Source organism: Sinocyclocheilus rhinocerous, unplaced genomic scaffold, assembly GCF_001515625.1.
Source record: "Sinocyclocheilus rhinocerous isolate Xijiao unplaced genomic scaffold, SAMN03320098_v1.1 scaffold872, whole genome shotgun sequence".
Taxonomy (NCBI): Eukaryota; Metazoa; Chordata; class Actinopteri; order Cypriniformes; family Cyprinidae; genus Sinocyclocheilus; species Sinocyclocheilus rhinocerous.
Window position 1 is genome coordinate 251,464 of NW_015639510.1, and position 20,000 is coordinate 271,463.

Sequence of the window (20,000 nt, forward strand, 5' to 3'; positions counted from 1 at the left end):
ACCAGCACATGAACTGTTGTGCTGTGCTGCTTACTTTATAAAGCAGTAAAAGAGCCCCTTCCCGCACCCAAAACCAGTCGTCTGTTGATGAGAGTCTTAAACAAGGACTGGTGGGATGCTGTGCTGCTCCACTTCACAGACGCTGAGTGAAAGGGGAGTTTTATAATGACGGGACACTCATTTATGACACTTTATTCGCCAGGAAGAACCGCTCGTTCCACGTGTCATACGTCATTACGCTATTTTTACGTCACTGCGCATGCGCAGTACTTTCCGGTTTCGGTTTTCAATCGGATCAAGTGTTTACATGTCCTCTCGCTCGGATTACAAAAGGAATAAACCACCCCTTACAATCCGATCGAAATTTTAGTCAGATCTGGCCAATTCAATCCGATTGACGTGTTTACATGTGACTTTTTTATTCTGATTGTGCTTCTAGTCCTATTACGATCGGATTAGTAGGGTCCATGTAAACGCAGCTACTGTTTACTGTTTAATGTCCATTCGAATCCATCAACGTACCCTCCATGTACTCCTCGTACGCCTCAAATATCGATTCAATCCCTCTCCACCTGGGACCGAACGACTCCTCTTCCACGTCTTCATCTGAACTGACGCCCTCCTCGGCTGAGAAGTCGTTCCTCACGCCCGGAGACTCGCGTTGGGCTGATATATGGCAGGAGTGGCCATTGCTCTGTCCATTCGGGAGTCTGTTTACCGCCCTCTGGAGGCCTGGAGGGGGAAGCGCAGGAGGCTCAAACTGCTCACTCGCTCCACCTGTTGGGATACAAATGCAAAAATCATTAGGTTGGGATACAAATGCAAAAAACATTAAGCAAAATGTCTTTGGTTGTATTTCTCAAATTTGACTGTAGAGGGAGCCATCGTCACCTTTCTGTGTCTGCTGGGATATTTGAGTGGACTGCAGCACGGACTGGTGGAAATGCTGTGCGAACTCCTCAGAGTTTATTCGCTCCCAGACGGGGAGTTTCGGAGGCGGGTCTTTGGGTCGGGCGAGGTGCTGCGGAGCGCTGGCCTGCAGGCTCGGGCCTCGTCTGCTCGGGGACGTCAGGTTGGGTTGACCTTGAGCGTGGAGAGGAGCCAGTGGCGGCGGGTCTAGAGGCGGGTGATGGTTTTCGGGCGAGTGATTTTGGGGTTCAGGGTGAACATTACTGACTGACTGATTGAGATGCGGGACAGCTGTATGATGGGAGAAAGTAGAGATTAGGACTAAAGGTCCTTGCACACTGAGTCCGAAATTTTCGTATGCGTTTTTTTTTTCCAGTTTTATCATATTCGTCATCCTTTCCTATCAAAATGCTTGCTACGGATGCGAAAACGCAGAAAATCGAACCTGGTCCGATTTTTTTTTTATGACGGACTAAAGTTTCTGAGGTGTGATTGACACAACATGAGGACGTATTTATGAGGACACAATCTCGGATGAGAATTTCGGACTTTGCAAAGATCTTAACAACAAAACTCAATCCTTTGTTTAAAGCTGTATCTGAATGTGCTGTTCTTACCAGACACTAAAGCGGCCGGGCTGGAACAGGACGTATCTGTGGCGTTTCTGAGGGTGTCCAGAGTAAGAGTCTTATGTTTGATGGCTTCCAGCAAGTCCACGATCTTCTTATTCTCTGACGTAAAATAAAAGAAGAAATAATTAAATGCACCACACTGTATTTGTCAAATTGTGATGCACTCAGACTTTAAAACAAATCTGAATAATCAAAATTATTCTTGTGAAATATCTTATTCAATATAGCAAATCAGTTTTAATGAACTAATAATAATTTAAAAAAATTACTCAAGTTGTAATCCCAGGAGTTCCTGCATGTTCCGTAAGATACTGAAAGTTATAAATATTCAAAATTATATATATAAAATATTTTATGTAAATATAAATATACACATTGTAATTAATATATATATATTAATTAAAATGTGTATATTTATATTTACATAAATTGTAAATGTTTATATGTTTTTTTTATTTTACATTTTTATATTTATTTATTTATTTATTTATAATTACGTTTTATAAAATGCTTGGTATTTTACTTTAAATTAGCAAAATAAACATTCAGTGTGTGTGTGTGTGTGTGTGTGTCTTTTTATAATATGTTATTTAGAGGGAAATACCACAAAAGATGCAGAGTGCAATTGAGGCAGGTGAGCAGCTGTTAGCTCTACGCCAAGGAAGGGGTTAAGAGGGGTTGTCAACGCCTCGAATGGTCCTCAGCAGCCCGTTCAGCCTTCCACACCCTCAAGGAGAGATTTACAACCACACCTATCTTGTACCATCCCGACCCAGAGCTAGAGCTCATTGTGGAAGTGGACGCATCCAGCACTGGCATTGGGGCAGTTCTCTCTCAACGACATGGTAACCCGCCTAAGTTATATCCCTGCGCCTTTTATTCCCGGAAACTCAATCCCACCGAGCAGAATTACGACGTGGGCAACCGAGAACTTCTTGCCATGAAGGTCGCCTTTGAGGAGTGGCATCACTGGCTCGAGGGAGCCAAACACCCCTTTACTGTACTCACTGATCACTGCAATCTGGAATATCTGAAATCAGCCAAAAGACTCAATCATAGACAGGCAAGAGGCCCTACGACAAAGAGTCATTCAGTTAGTTCACTCAACTCCCAGCTCCGACACCCAGGTATAGCAGCTACACTTCAGTTATTAAATAATCGCTTCTGGTAGCCCACTCTACAAGCAGACACAATCGCCTTCATCAGAGACTGTTCAACTGTCACCCCTTTCCAATGTGTCCTGGGTTTCCAACCCCCATTATTCCCATTGTCCGGGGAACCATCAGAACTTCCGGCCGTTAATTCATGGCTGCACCGAAGCGAGGAGACGTGGAATGAGGCTCATGTTCATCTCCAGAGAGCAGTCCATCGAACAAGGGAACAAGCTAATATATATAAATTAATTAAAATTAACATTTAAATTAATAATACATTACATATTATATAATTATAAAAATATTTATATTTAATAATATTTAATAAGAAGAAATGTATTTATTAATGTATGTATTTTATATTATGATTTAAATTTTACATAAAATAATTTTTATATTATTTATATTTAAGTTTAAATGATTCGATAATTATTAGGTATAGTTCTCCAGCCTCTTCAGCACTGGTAGTGTGACTGTAACAGTATTAGGTGTGTGTGTGTGTGTGTGTACGTACTTTGTCTTTCTTCCTGACTGACATGGCTGAGGCTGAAGATGCTGAGGAAGTGTTTCTTGTCGTCCAGTTCCTCCGTGCGGTCCATCTCCTCCGGTGTGAAGCGTGTGCTGAGCGGAGGATGAGGAGAAGACGGAGTCTTGCGTTTATTCGGCACCGCTGAGGGTGAAGGGACTCGCTCCTGCAGCATCATCCTCCTCTTCCTCTTCTTCATCTCCAGCAGTTCATCGCGCTTAGAGAGCGTCGTCAGTCCAAACAAACACAGAAACTCTGTCTTCTGCAGAGAGAGAAACACAGTGACTGTGAGGGAGTATCTGAGTATTGGGGTTCCTAGTATGACAGTAGCTGCTCATTCAGTAGTGTTTGCTGCTGTTGTCATTGACTGATGAAATGTGTGACTGTACCTCTGTAGACGCGTCTAGTTTGAGAGGAGGCTGCTGAGTGACTCTTCTCAGATGAGCTCGAACTTCCTCCTCATCGCTCTCATCATAAGAGTCGTCTAATTCATAGTAATAACCTGAAGATTATTACAAAACAACTGAAAGACACGATACGGATGGATGGAAAAATACATTTGAGTACAGAGCAGATGTATATCGGTTACTACTGAATATTTCCTCTATTCTTATATTAGATGACCTTTGCCATCATCTAACGCTCACTTATCTTTAAAATAACTAATAATTTAATAACACTGTTACACGTAAGCTTTAGCTAATCTTAAAATGAATATTGACTTGTCTTTCTGTACAGTAAAATATTGTGATGCTTAAATTTAATTCAAAATATTATCATATTTTAATATCAGCTATAACAAAAAAAAAATTATGGTTTATCGGCATCAGATATAATTTTGACATCTGCTTTTTAATTTAATACTTAAATAATTTAAATATAAAAACTTAAATATAAACAAAATATATAAATAAAACATTTATAAATGTATATATTTTATAATATATTTAAAAACTAAATGCATTAAAAAGTTAAATAAATTATATCGATAAAGAAAGAAAATCTATAATACTGGCCAAAATAACTGATATGGTATTGTGAATTTCTAAATATAATCACATAACAAACCACAATTTTTTGCTACCTTTTATACAACTTTTCAGCAAATCTTTATAAATTATATTTTATATTATATGAAATGTTATATATATAAATAAGCTTTAAACATATTAAATAAATAAACAAATAAATACACACACATTCTCCATCTTCAGAAATCTCTTTCTGGCAAATAATTAAGTAAATAAATATTTATTTATTCTACACCTTCAGAACTCTGTCTGATAGATAAATAAACATTTTTACTTCATTTTTAGAACTCTGTCTGATAAACAAACAAACAAATAAATATTTATACTTTCTCCACCTTCAGAACTCTCTGAGATAGATAAACAAACAAACATAAATATTTATATTTTCTCCACCTTCAGAACTCTCTGAGATAGATAAACAAACAAACATAAATATTTATATTTTCTCCACCTTCAGAACTCTCTGAGATAGATAAACAAACAAACATAAATATTTATATTTTCTCCACCTTCAGAACTCTCTGAGATAGATAAACAAACAAACATAAATATTTATATTTTCTCCACCTTCAGAACTCTCTGAGATAGATAAACAAACAAACATAAATATTTATATTTTCTCCACCTTCAGAACTCTCTGAGATAGATAAACAAACAAACATAAATATTTATATTTTCTCCACCTTCAGAACTCTCTGAGATAGATAAACAAACAAACATAAATATTTATATTTTCTCCACCTTCAGAACTCTCTGAGATAGATAAACAAACAAACATAAATATTTATATTTTCTCCACCTTCAGAACTCTCTGAGATAGATAAACAAACAAACATAAATATTTATATTTTCTCCACCTTCAGAACTCTCTGAGATAGATAAACAAACAAACATAAATATTTATATTTTCTCCACCTTCAGAACTCTCTGAGATAGATAAACAAACAAACATAAATATTTATATTTTCTCCACCTTCAGAACTCTCTGAGATAGATAAACAAACAAACATAAATATTTATATTTTCTCCACCTTCAGAACTCTCTGAGATAGATAAACAAACAAACATAAATATTTATATTTTCTCCACCTTCAGAACTCTCTGAGATAGATAAACAAACAAACATAAATATTTATATTTTCTCCACCTTCAGAACTCTCTGAGATAGATAAACAAACAAACATAAATATTTATATTTTCTCCACCTTCAGAACTCTCTGAGATAGATAAACAAACAAACATAAATATTTATATTTTCTCCACCTTCAGAACTCTCTGAGATAGATAAACAAACAAACATAAATATTTATATTTTCTCCACCTTCAGAACTCTCTGAGATAGATAAACAAACAAACAAACAAACAAATATTTATACTTTCAACACCTTCAGAACTCGGTCTGATAGATAAATTGATAGACATCTTAAGGAAGAAGCTGAAGTTTTGTTTAACAGTCTTATTTTCTACTGCGTACCTTTCTCTCTGGCTTCCCTGCGTTTCTTCTCCTCCAGGTCAAGCTTGCTGACGAGTCTCCTGTGCTGCTGGAGAGCCTGGTCGTACACCATCATGTGGTCTGTCCTGTCCAGAGCCGGCCCCTGGGGTGGCCTGCTGTCTGACTGGGAGGAGGCGGGCCTCTGCTGGCTCAGGCCGCTGACCCGCCTGATGTCCTCCTCTGGAGGCTTTGGTCTGCTGTGGCCTGAGTAAGGGTGGATGTGGGACAGAGGGCGGTCGGAGGGCGAGCGGAGGAGGGAGACGGGGTTCCACAGGCTGCTGGGCGCAGGAGGAGAGGAGTGCTGGTCCCGAGGAAGAGGTTTGGGGGTGATGAGAGGCGGCGGAGCTCCCAGAGGTGGAGGTATGTCTCTGACACCCGAGCCAAACCTGAAACACACAGAACATTTCTACAGAGCACCACTAGAGGGCAGTGTCATCACACACGACAGGAACAGATGGGGTGTGCCATACTGACAAAAATCATATCTGGATATTTTCTGGGATTTTGTCAGTGACCATAAATAGACGTTATTTTGCTGAGTGTGTTTTTGGGCTGGTACATTGGCGGGTTTAAGCCTGTCATGGACAGATGAGTTGACTTCCAAAGCTTTTCATAGTCTTCATTTTCTGTACAATATTCACTTCACAGTACTTTTACACTATGGGGCAATATACTGTATGTCCCCATAAACTGACTTTTAAGGGGCATTTTTACCTTGATCCACCTTATTCTTTAACGCAGAAGTAAGCCTATGGGTGAGACTTCTGGTTCATTAGCCGCTATAGAGAAATAACGAGAACAATAACAAAGTGCAGTAAATGGTAAAACTGTTTGCACTACAAACCAGTGTGTTCATAATTAAGATAATATAATAAAATAATGTGGCAAGACACACAAATTTGCAATATCAAGCAGCAAAATGAGTTTTCTACAACTAAAAATAGCTGGACGCAGATGAGACCGGAAGCTAGACCCATAAAATTTACAAATGGGCGCGCTCGCTCTTATGGGAAGAAAAAGGTGGATAAGGGCAATTTTTCGCCAGCTTAAATCTATTTCAAAGTGACATTTTTACCTTTATAAGGCCATTTTTTTGCCACCTTAAATTTACTTTTTAACATGTATTTTTTAACATTATAAGGGCAATTTTTGCCACCTTAAATTGACTTTCAAGGTGTATTTTTACCTTTATAAGGGCCATTTTTTGCCACCTTAAATTTACTTTTTAACATGTATATTTTTTACCTTTATGAGAAAATTTTTTTGCCACCTTAAATTTACTTTTTAAGGTGCATTTTTACCTCTATAAGGGCAATTTTTGCCACCTTAAATTGACTTTCAAGTGGGATTTTTACCTTTATAAGGGCAATATTTTTGCCACCTTAAATCGACTTTCAAAATGTATTTTTACCTTTAAAAGGGACAAAAAAATTTTCGCACCTTAAAATGGACATTTTACGTTTATAAGGTTATTTACAGCTTCTTTTGGTTATTTACAATTTTTCTACACTTTTTAGATGTATCCATTATCTTTTGTCAATTTCATTTACATTTATTCAATGCATTGATTTGGAACAATAAAACACTATAGACCAATCAAATAAAATCATAAACAAAATCCATTTTTTGCACTGCAGAAGTGGCGCAGAAGCAGCATCTGAAGCGGTATTCAGATGTATTTACACTGTAATTACAATTGCATAAATAATGCTGTGAGATTAATATTGTAAAAATTATTATTATTTAAAAATTTTAATTATTGTGAATTTTCAATTATGAAATTATTTTAGAGTTTATATTTTAAATATGATACATAAGTATCAATTTAAACCTGGAATAATCTGTTAAATTAAATATTTTAATTAAATATATAAAATTAAACAAATTCTCCGCCTCCAGACCTCTGTCTGACAAATAAAATAATACAAAAATAAACAGAAATACATTAAATAAATATAAATATATTTCAATACGAAACTAAAACTGGCGGTAGATGACGGCAAGTCACTGTCTAAATGAGCGAGTCATTGAGTCATTTATTCAACCGATTCGTTCAAACGGTTGATTCATTCAGGAACAGAGCGGTTTTTATGAATGGATCATTGAGTCATTGATTCATTCAAAAACACTGATTCATTCAGGCATTAAACATATTATTATTATATGTTATATTAAACAAAATATAACTCACAATATTAACTTGTTGAATTTGTAAATAATTTAATCAGTGCATTTGCACTGATATTCAAGAAAAACATGCAGTTTTGCCTTCATATGTTGAATTTTGGGGTTATTCCAACAACAACTGCTATATTATCATCACAGACAATACATGTCGCATAAAAGATGTGATTTGAAGTTTGGCTGGAGTTTTCCTTTAACACTGACCTGTGAATCTCTCTCTGATCTGCTGGTTCCTGCTGCTGAAACTCCTGGCCGTGTCTGTCCGCTCTCTCCACCTTCAGCGCTCTCTGTCTGCCGAGCCATCTGTCCTCCTCCTGCCGCTGGAGCATCATGGGAGACACCATGGGCCGCTGGCTCTTCCCAAAGTGCACGCTTGAAGAGAGGTCGGGGCCTGAGGTTGAGATGGATGAAGGACCTCCTGAGGATGAGTATGGACCGGACTGAGGCGTGAACAGCGGCGTTTCTTTGGTTTTGTCTGTATCCAGAGATGACAGATGCATAGATGAATAAACATGTGCTTCTCAAAGCGGAACAACTGCAAACGTTTCATTAATATGTAGTAAATATACTAGAAGGACCAAAATAGCATACAATGTTATGAAGTAACACCGTTTTGTCTTCAGTACTAAAGTATTATTTATATACTATTGTAATACTTACTAAAAGCATTCATTTTTATATTTTCAGTTTTCATTTTAATTTGAGTTCACGTTCTAATAATTTTATGTGCTTTTGTCGTTATTATTTTTTTTTATATAAAAATTTTTTGTAATGTTATTTTATGTAGCTTTAATTTATTTTTATTTCCTTTTTAGTAATTTCAGTATTTCAAATTAAACTTATTTCAATTAGTTGCCAAGGCAACATTTCCAATTTATTTTTATTTATTTATTTTTTGTGTAAATTTGAGTAATTTTGTTAAATGCATTTTTACTAATTTTCTAAACTATATTTCTCTTTAGCTTTATTTATTTCATTTATTACAGTTTTAGTTTACTTCAACTTAAATATATTTATTTCAGTTACCAAAGCAATATTTCTAACTGTCATTTTGATCAGTTTTTGTTTAAATTTTTCACGTTTTTTTCATCAGTGCAGTTTTAATATTTCTATTTAAATTCTATTCAATCATTTCTATTTATTCTATTTTCTATTATTACTTCAGCTTAACATTTCTAATTTCTAAAGTGTTTTTTTGGTACATTTAGGCTTTTCTCTCCAATTAAAATGTATATTTAGTTTTATTCCCAATCTCTCAATTGACTAAATCTACTTTTAACAGTTTTAGTTTCAACAGTTTTCTGAACTGAATGAATCCATCTGAGTGGATCCTCAGACCATTTAAAGCAGTTTATGTGTGTGCATGAAGGTGTTTTCATCATGAATCATGGGATTCACCTGAATGCTCTCATTCATCTGCTATTATACAATTATGGAGAGCAACCATCAGACCTTCTGACTTCACTCAGACGGCAGCCAAACCATGATTAACAGCTGCCATCCTTTGGGTCTCTCCAAACACAGACCCATCCAGATGCAGCAAAATAGGCTGATAGATGATTCATCAGACTATATTAATTACTGATTAGAGATGAGCGATGCAATCAGTTACTGAAGCTGTAGGTAATACGAGTTCAGAGAAATTAAACGGGAATTATGAACGTCAATCATAATTTAAATGTTGAATATTCATGAAACCAGCTGCATGAAATGTGCAATAAGTAACTTATGTTCAGAAGTAAATAATGTGAATGATGTCTTAAAACAGATGTATTGCATCATGATATTAAATGGATAAAAATAATTTAACCAATTAATAAAATAAATGCAATAAAATAAAATAAATGAATGTTTTATATTAGAATGATTTTTGAAGGATCATGTGACACTGAAGACTGGAGTAATGATGCTGAAAATACAGCTTTGATCACAGAAATAAATTAATTTTAAAATATATTACAATAGAAAACATTTAATTTAAAATGCAATAACATTTCACAGTATTACTGTATTTAGTTAATAAAAAACACTGATATAAATATAGATTATAATTCTAGATTTAATTGTATCCTGGACATCCATTACATGTGTAGTATGAACAGACGCATAAAATAATGTAATTAATTAAATATATGTAATAATTGTATGTAATAAATTTAATTTAATCTACATAATAATAATATTATTAAATATATAATTTTATAATTATTATATATCATTATAATATTCTTAAAATTAATCACTTAATTTAAAACAAAAAAAAAACACTGGTATAAATATAGATTATAAAATCTCAATTCGATATAAATATAGAATGATTATCTGCATTATATATTATAAAAGGTACAGCAGCAGTTTAATTCATTCATTAATTTAATTGAAGAAGTCTACATATAGATTAATCAAAATAAAATAAAAAATATATTTAATATCTGAAAAAATAATAAATTTAAATATCAAATGAATTAATATTAATATAATTGTATATAAATATAAATGAAATATATAAAATATAATAAACATGAATAAGTATACTGCATAAAGTGTTCTACATTTAAATTATTAAAATAAATGTTATAAAATTAATCTAAATGATCTAACAAATACAATAATATTTCACAGTATTATGTTTTTAGTATTGTTTTATCAAACAAATGCAGCTTTGGTGAGCAGAAGAGACTTCTTTCACAAATATATATTTTTAAAATTCCCAATAATTCCAAACGTTTAAACAGCAGTGTATATTTTCCATTATACTATCATTTGAATATTGATTTATTATAATAATAGCCAAAATACTATTATATGTTATTTGTGCATAGCTTATATTTCAGTCTGTTCCTCACACAAATGGATTCAGGTGAACTACTTTTATGTGCTTTTTGGAGCTTGAAACTTTTGGACCCCATTGACTTCCATTGCAACAGCAGGAACATTCTTCAAAGTATCTTCTTTTGTGTTTTCCAGAAGAACAATGTTAATATTGCTTGTTTCACTGTGTGTTTGGATCTCTCTCTCTCATACCGGCTCTGTTAGCAGCGAGTCTCTCCTCCAGCTTGCCTCGCTCCTTCGCGGGCTGCCGGTGTGTGTACGGATGAGGCTGAGAGATCGAGTGTGTGTTGGCCGGCGGCTCGTGGCTCAGGTGGCGTTTCTCCACGGCCTTGACCGCCTGGACGTCTCTGCCTCGCTCTTTTGTCATCTCCAGCTCTCGTTGCTTCTCTCGCTCTCGGTCTTTCTCTCTCTGCACCTCCTGCTCCCACTGCCGCTCTCGTTCGATTTCACGCATTCGCTCCCTCTGCTGCTGGCGAAGCTCCTCTTCCATCTGCAGCCTGCGGAGGGTCGAAACACACACACACACACGAATGGTGTGAGATGCAACACTCTCGACAGGAACCAGAGGAATACACTCAGCGAGAGGCCGCGGGAACACGGGACAGTGTTGATGATGTCCGCTTCGGAGGACCAGGAACTTTGTGTGTGTGAGATATGATGATGTCGGAATGATCGTATTTACACACATAATTACCACTCAAAGAATCACTGAGTAGAGTGTAACGCTGAGCATCGTTGTGACGTGGTAACTGCCAATAGGAGAGCAGCAGTGAAGATCATGTGATTTGCATATATAATGCAGCATGTAAAACTGGATTTGCATTTACTGAAGAAAGTATGAGCGCCTGAGAGGCAGTAAACAAATTGCGGTGAAGTTTTTGGTAAAAACATGGTTAAAGTTTTGAATATAGGAAGGAGAAAGATAGCAGGTTAATAGTAATATTCATTGTAGATGTAAAAACTGATAATAGGTACAAAGAGAAATGAACAATCAATATTACAAAGTCAGTTTTTATATGATGAAATTTCTGGCAATTTAATGCGATATTTCGATTTGATATCGTCAAACTTTTAACCCTCTGACGAAGAAACAAGACAAAAACAAAAACCAAACTGGTAAATTAGCCTAAGATGGTATTGCTAATAACAATTACTGTATTTTACATGAAATATATATTTTTAATTAATACAATTAAATGAATATATTAATATATAAAAAGTAATATTTAGAAATGTAATTTAATAAAAAAATAAAGTAAATAGATAATAAAATTATTTACAAAAAGTCAGGAGTCAGTAATCAGTTGGAGAAAACCATGTACAACCATAACGTGTAGTATGAATAGACACATAAAATAATTACAATGAATTACATATTTAATAATTGCATGTAATAAATTAAATTTAATCTATGAAGTTATCATATTCTAATTATAAATATATAATTATATCATTTAATAATTATTATTTATCATTATAATATTCTTAAAATTAATCGCATAATGTAAAAATAAAAAACACTGATATAAATGATAAAAATCTAAATTCTATATAAATATATAAATATTACTTAAATATAAGTAATAAATTAATCAAAATATTAAATTCATTGATATTAATATAAAATTTTAATTTGAATGTCTACATGTTATCAAATGTTATATAAATAAAACAAATATAATAAATATATAAAAATATAAATAAGTATACTGCATAAAATATTAAACATTTAAAAGATGAAAAGAAATGTTAAATTAAACTAAATCATCTACAAAACAATGCATAAACAGAGTCTACACTGTAAAAAATATATATTTTTAGATTATTATAGTATGTTTTACATTACAAGAAAATACCATTTCAGTTTTTATACTTCAGCATTTCATGTTTAATTCATTTAATTAACAATGTGTTACATGCTGTTTCTCAGTAACTGTTTGCAATTCTCTGTAATTTACTAGCAATACTATAACTATTCATTCCATCTTGTCCGTGTGCGTGCGTGTGTGTGTGTGTGTGTGTGTGTGTGTGCGTGCGTGCGTGCGTGTGTGCGTGTGTGTGTGCGCGTCTGTGTGTGTGTGTGTGCGTGTGCGTGCGTGTGTGTGTGTGCGTGCGTGCGTGCGTGTGTGCGTGTGTGTGTGCGCGTCTGTGTGTGTGTGTGTGCGTGTGCGTGCGTGTGTGTGTGTGCGTGCGTGCGTGCGTGTGTGCGTGTGTGTGTGCGCGTCTGTGTGTGTGTGTGTGCGTGTGCGTGCGTGTGTGTGTGTGCGTGTGTGTGTGTGTGTGTGTGAGTGTGGGTACGTGTGTGCATGTGCGTTTGTTTGTGTGTGTGTGTGTGTGTGTGCGTGTATGTGTGTGTGTGCGTGTGTATGCGTGTGTGTGCGTGTGTGTGCACGTGTGTGTGCGCGTGTGTGCACGTGTGTGTGTGTGCGTGTGTGTGTGTTTATGTGTGTGCTCCGAGACCCCCTGGTGGTCGGTTTTCAGACATCCAGACGACTGGTGTGTGATGTCAGGAGGGTAAAAGACACCGGGCATGGGCAGGTGCACAGCAGACGGGTGGAGGGCCGGCAGGGTTGCCCCCTCTGGATGCGGGTAGTAATGCGAGCGCAGGGCAGACAGACTGTAATAGTCCTCCATCCTGATCAGCCACAGGAAGCAGAGACAGAGAGAGCAGCTAATTAGTGTGCCTCTATAAATAACCGGCGCGTTCATTAACCTCTGCTCTCTGGCCCTGCGACATGAACAGCACTGCCTATTTCTGTCGGTGAGTCTCACCACACCCACACACGCTGAGGGTGTTATTCAGATGGACAGAGACAGAGAGAGATGACAAAAGAGGATCAAACCGAAAGACTGTCCATGCATATAGAAGAACAGGACATTCCCTGCGCTTTTCAAATCAAAGACTATACGGACAAAGACAAACAAAGTCCAGTCCATCCAGATCAAATACTGAAATGAAGCTGCAAAAACATCTCACTCAGACTCATAATGTATTGACATCGGAAACATGAGAACGTTATGACTGCATACATACACATATCAACATCTATTCAGCATTCACAGTTCAGCCAATCAGAGCAGAGGCAACGTTTTAAAGGTACAGTGGCAAGAAAAGACTTTCATTTTTAGGTTCAGTGAGAGTGTAGAAAATAGTCATTACATACACACACAGACACACACACACACACACACACACACACGCACACACATATATATATATATATATATATATATATATATACTGTATATATATATATATATATATTAAATCATGACAATTTAATGATAAAAAATGCTGGAATAAACAAAGAATAAAACATATTTATTATATTTTAGAAAATGTACAACTGCAAAAATAGCCTTTTTAATTCTTAGGTTCAGTGAGAGGGTGGAAAATGGCCATAAATATTGCATTTAATATGCAATAGAAATGTGCAGTATAGAAATGTGTATAAAATTATTTAAATATGAACATCTAATAAATAACTAAAAATAACTATGTAATTAACATAATTTATTAATGTACAGTAGCAAAAACCAGTTCAGTGACTGGGTGGAAAATGGGAAAATTATCATATATGTTATGCAGTATAAAAAATATTTAATAATTATATGCAATTAATTTAATTTAATTAATCTATAATATTGCATATATAATATACACACAATTTAGCAATAACATACACATACACAGGATATGTGTGTGTATTTTATCTTTTTTAGCTGAGAAAAAAGCGTCATCAAAACATTAAAAAAAATCTCTATAAAGCAAGTAACCATCTCTGGTGGTGTAACACTAAGGTCAAATATCTGGGCTCGCAACCAAACATTTGAATCACCTATCAGCAACTATCAGCAATGTGATAACTGTGGTGTAATATAAGAAATGACCAGATCAGAGGACATATACAAAAATAGTTACTGAGATAAACATTTACATGTATGCATTTGGCAGACACTTATCCAAAGCATTTTTCACACATTTTTTACCCTGAGAATGAGTTTAGTGAATACATGACCTTAGTGCCGTTAGTGCCACATTATGCTGTTAAACTGTGATAAACTATGGAGTAATATTGGTTATTAAATCAGCGTAATGTGGCAAACAACCTGGCAAATTTGCATGATCAAATTAACCCAAATTCCTACTGAAACTACTAGATTTCGTCTGTGAAAATTGTGAAAACAACATTAAATGTCACCGTATTTTTCCTGCAACCTGTGTATTTTCTCACAGGTTTAGCAAGAAAAAAATTGCCTGAACAAGACGACATTTAGTCCAATTGGTCTCCTGACCCAACAAATACTACTAAACCCAAAGTATACTTTGTTTTTTGCATACAGGGTGCGTTAAGTAAATTTCATCATCAGCATAGTACTCCTGTACATGCACATCCAGATTTCTTCTAACCACGCTTACTTAGTACGCTCATCTTGCGCATGTGCCTTGAATTTTTTTTACATTAATTAGTTTGTCCACAAGGTGGCACCACTGTCCGGATTGTTGTTTCACAGTTGACAGAGAGAAGGAAGAGATGGAACAACAAGAAGTTACTGGACACGCAACAAAAATCAACGCCTTTGAGACAGGTAAGAGATACACGCAACTCTAGTTTAAAAGAGTACGGAGATATTTTATCGCTTATAACTTCTGGAGAGAAATAGCACAAAAACTAGACAACGATGAATCCTTTAAAGTGCATGTGTCAAGCACCTGTATTTGTGCACACTAACAAATGGATTATACTTTGTATGGTTGTGCGTTCAGCTGTATGCAAACGCTTAGCATTCGCGTCTAAATTGAAGATTAAACATTTAGCGAACAAAAAAGTTACATTTTTTGCTATCAGCAGTGTAGCTCAACCAGAAACCAACATGGTGAATTTGCATGACCGAATGAACCCGATGCGAAATTATTCACCCTCACATGAAATGTATTGCATAGATTCCTACTGAAAAGACTGGAATTTCATTTGTCCACAAGGTGGCGACACTCTACGAGTCGTTTTGCATTTGAAAAGAAGACAGAGAAGACGGAAAAGCAACAAACTACTGGAGACGCAAGAACAACTGACAGAGATACATGCAACTAGTTTTAAAGAGTACAAAGATATTTTTATCACTTATAACTTCTGGAGAGAAATAGCACAAACACTGGACAAGGATGAATTTTTCTAGCGCTTATGTGTCAAGCGGCTATGTTTGCACACACTGACACATGGATTACACTTTGAAAGGCTGTGTGTTTGGCTGTACGCTATTTTGCGTCAAAAGTATTCGTGTCCAAACTAAAGCATACTTCAGCTGAAATTATGGCAACATCACAGTCCACTGTTTATTATCAGTGGTGTAGTGATGTATAAAGCACAGCTAAAACAGATATCGCTTTAAAACCAAGCAGCATTCTGAAGGGCAACACGGCGAATATGCATGACCAAATGAACCCGATGCGAAATCTGCATGACGAAATGTTTTGCTGGATTGCGTAGATTCCTACTGAAATGACTGAAAATGAGTTTGTCCACAAGGTGGCGCCACTGTCTGGGTCATTGTTTCACAGTTGAAAACAAGATGGAGGAGGCAGAAGAACAACAAACCGAGACGGGTAACAGACAGATGCAACTCTTGTTTAAAAGAGTACGAAAATAATAATAATAATACGTTTAATAGAGCAGGGGTTTTCAAACTGTGGGTCGCGACCCACTTGTGGGTCACAGAGTGGGACAAGGTGGGTCGCACAAAGTCACTTTTTGATTTTCGCAATTAAGTCCGCGATTTAAAACGTGCATTGCGTGTTTTAAAGTGCGGGCGCGCACGAGTTGTAATAACAGTAAGGGTCTCAGAGCGACGTCTTTATTAAAAGGCTCGATCAGTCCACATTATTAATAGGAAGAAACTCGCTCACTTCACTGCGCTGTATATTCTGCATGAGATTGCATCCACTGAAAATTCAAATGTTGCGAAAACTGTTTCAGGTATGTTAATTCATTTCTATCGTCTGTTAGAACTCAGCGCTGTTATCGTTCCTTATACATATGGCTACCTACCAATAAGGAAACTGTCTGTAAAAAGCATTTCACATGTACAGGCCGAGTGGTGCACAAACGGGGGGTTAATTGTAACACTACGCAATTTAAACATTTCCACACGCTAGCATAACAATATTTACAAAATTCCGTTTTATTTCCTTGCCATATCATCTCTATATAGAGAAAAATGTGCCAAAGTTCAAAAATCTTTTGAAGATATCGCTGAACATTTATTTAACCATTGCAAAAGTACATTTCTGACTGAAGTAAATTTGTCATCTCAGTTTTTAGTGTTTATTTAAAATGAGACACATCTGTTTATTATTTCTCCCCGTCCCCTATTTATTATTCGCTCTCCCCTACACACACGGAAGGAGCATGAATGCATTTTCTGCGCTGAAGCTCGCGATGAGTTTAACAACGCTCACAGCGGATTACATTCACCGGAGTGAGCTTGTTTCGAGTTTTTATAGACATGTTTCATATTTTAACACCTGTAAACAGAAATTAAAACGTAAATATTAGTAGTGAAATTTTTCAGTTGTACTATAAAATAAAATGGTTATTTTTATTAAATAATTAATTTCTGCCATATTATACTTTTAATTAAGATTAAGCTTAAAGTAGGCTAATGTCAATTGTTTTTTGATCTCAAATATTTTGGTGGGTCGTGAAATAGATTATACTTGTCTAGGTGGGTCGTGGAATGGAAAAGTTTGGGAACCCCTGTAATAGAGTACGAAATATTGCAAGTACTGGACAGTAATGACATACATTACACTCACAAAGTTTTCCAGGTTTGAAATATTGTTGTCCACACTTCCATAATCTTATTTACACGACATCTGTGTATATAGTCCAAGCTAAATGGTATGACAAGCAGCATGACTTTTAAGAAAGGAAAATTTAAAAGATGAAAAAAAGAAGAATTAGGGAGAATCAATAAATTAAGAATAATTTACTGCCGTTATTTGAATAATATTTAATCATGTAATCCATAAAAAAGTAACTGTAATCTGATTATGACCATTTTAATATGTAATCCAATTACAAGTACTTAATTTTTGGAATCTGATTACGTAATCCAGATTACACGTAATGAGTTACTACCCAGCACAGTTTAAGAAATAACTGAATTTTTTTTCTTGTCTAATATAGGAAGGTTTATTCAAAAGAACCAGCAAAACTACAGCACACACCTGTATGAAGCGAGCGAGGGGTGAGGCAAATATCCTGAGTGAAAGTACGCCAGAGAGTCGGCTGCAGTTCCTGGGCTGAGCCCTAGAGGGAGCCTTAAAGGCACACGCAGCTCATCAGCGGAGGCGTATGGGCGAAAGCCATCGCGAACAAACTCGTCCTGAGCCCCTGAGAGCAGCATATGAGGAACCTGCCGGGACAAGCTGAGAGAGAGGAACAGCGGATGAGTGACAGAGCGCTGTAGCATGTGCAGGTGTGAGTATGTGAGCGACGGCCGCTGTACTGACTGGGTCTGCAGACGCGGGTCCTGCATCAGAGCACTCGGGGCCACACTGAAGGGATGAGCTGAACCCAGGTACGGCGGGAGAGAGAGGGAGGGCTTCTCCTGGCCTGGTAAAGGCCGATCGAGGGCCAAACGCTCCTGACCGGACCCTCTTAATCCTGCATCAGCCTAAAAGAGGAAAAAAAAACATTTATGGTTAGGGCATCATGGGAATATTTTGCAGATATATTAATACCACTGTACAACAATATTTGTTTATGTTATATAAGGTAACTTAAAAAATATTATGTATATTTTTGTTACGTTATATACGTTATTATATATATATATAATTATTGTTATTTAAATAAACAAAATCATTTTGTGCAACACGTTTTGTTTGGTGTTATTGACTTATTTTAAAACAGAAAAATCTTGCTTATTAAAAAAGAAAAAAAGAGAAAGAAAAATCCAATTAGTGAATTGAATTCAAATGTAAAAAAAAAAAAACTGTATACAGTATACAGTAGATCTGCATCAATAAATATTGAACAGACATCGCATATGCTGTAGCCATAATGATTTAATATATAAGGTGCTATGTATTGGTGGGAAAAGTGAGAATTAATGTAAATGGATCTATGGCTGTGATCGTACAGTCAGTGTTGGGTTGATGACACATCAGAGTATCCAAGATAAAGTGTTTTCTAAAATGCATTTGCAGGTTAAATGTAACTTTTTGAATTCATGTTGGTTTAATATGGTTTTGAAAAACCATCATCTGAAAAGTAAAAATATGTTTTCTTTACACATTGAATACATTGTGCTAATCATTATTCACCATCATTCAATCATCATTTCAAAATGTTTTTAAATATAGCATATAAAAACCTTTTTTTTTTTCTTATTTATTAATTCATAAATGTCATCAACCTGAATTAACCTTGCCTTGTCATAAAAATGATCTGATATTTTAGGAAATATGATATCATAAAAAATAAATAAAATAAAATCAATCAATCAATTAAATACCTAATACTTGTTTGTTCTAAAATATAATAATAAAATATTATGCTAAATTACTTAAGGGTCTCTTTTCAAGAATTTCATAATTTTAACTAGGATTTTTTCTTCATTATGATATCAAGACGGTTTTACCACCCTGATATTTTTGAAAAATTAAAATGAATTTTAATCCAGAAAATAAAAACATGCTCATCACAGAGTTTAGTAGTATTATGTATATACTACTACAATATTTTATTTAACATTTTGAATGAGCTATTTTTTATATTTTCAGTTTTCATTTTAATTTTAGTTTAAGTTTGTCATTTTATTATGTGCTTTTGTAATTTCTGTTAGTCTTTTATATTTCTTGATTGCTTTAGCTGATTTTTATATTCAGTTTTAGATTTTCTACTTTTTGGCCTGGTTTCACAGACAGGGCTTAGACTAAACCAGGATTAGGCCATAGTTCAATTAGGACATTCAAGTCATTTTTATAAACTTTTTACTTTAAAAAAAAACAATACTGGTGTCCATCTTGAGTCAAAACAAAGGCATTGATATATTTTAAGATCAATCAGTGCACTGAATCAAGTTTTTTTTCAGTTGAAACAGCTCAGATTTATATTTTAGTCTGGGACTAGGCTTAAGCCTTGTCTGTGAAACTGGAGGTTTACGTTTAAGTTGCTCTTACTTAAAGGTGCAGTGCACAATTTCTGAGAAACACTGTTGTAAGTGGATCGGACG

At 35.3% G+C, this 20,000-nt stretch overlaps 1 protein-coding gene across 1 annotated transcript in view; it reads right to left on the reverse strand.

Moving 5' to 3' along the window:
• Nucleotides 1-20,000, reverse strand: part of LOC107751270 (genetic suppressor element 1-like) — a 54,341-nt gene that overhangs the window by 5,984 nt on the left and 28,357 nt on the right. Inside the window, exons 4-15 of the mRNA XM_016566948.1 lie at nt 18,274-18,437; nt 17,989-18,189; nt 13,244-13,395; nt 11,470-11,485; nt 10,953-11,257; nt 8,133-8,403; nt 5,727-6,130; nt 3,611-3,723; nt 3,210-3,483; nt 1,527-1,640; nt 892-1,200; nt 523-777 (exon numbers count right to left, since the gene is read on the reverse strand). Coding sequence (XP_016422434.1) covers nt 523-777; nt 892-1,200; nt 1,527-1,640; nt 3,210-3,483; nt 3,611-3,723; nt 5,727-6,130; nt 8,133-8,403; nt 10,953-11,257; nt 11,470-11,485; nt 13,244-13,395; nt 17,989-18,189; nt 18,274-18,437 — 2,578 coding nt within the window. The remainder of the gene's footprint in view (nt 1-522; nt 778-891; nt 1,201-1,526; nt 1,641-3,209; nt 3,484-3,610; nt 3,724-5,726; nt 6,131-8,132; nt 8,404-10,952; nt 11,258-11,469; nt 11,486-13,243; nt 13,396-17,988; nt 18,190-18,273; nt 18,438-20,000) is intronic.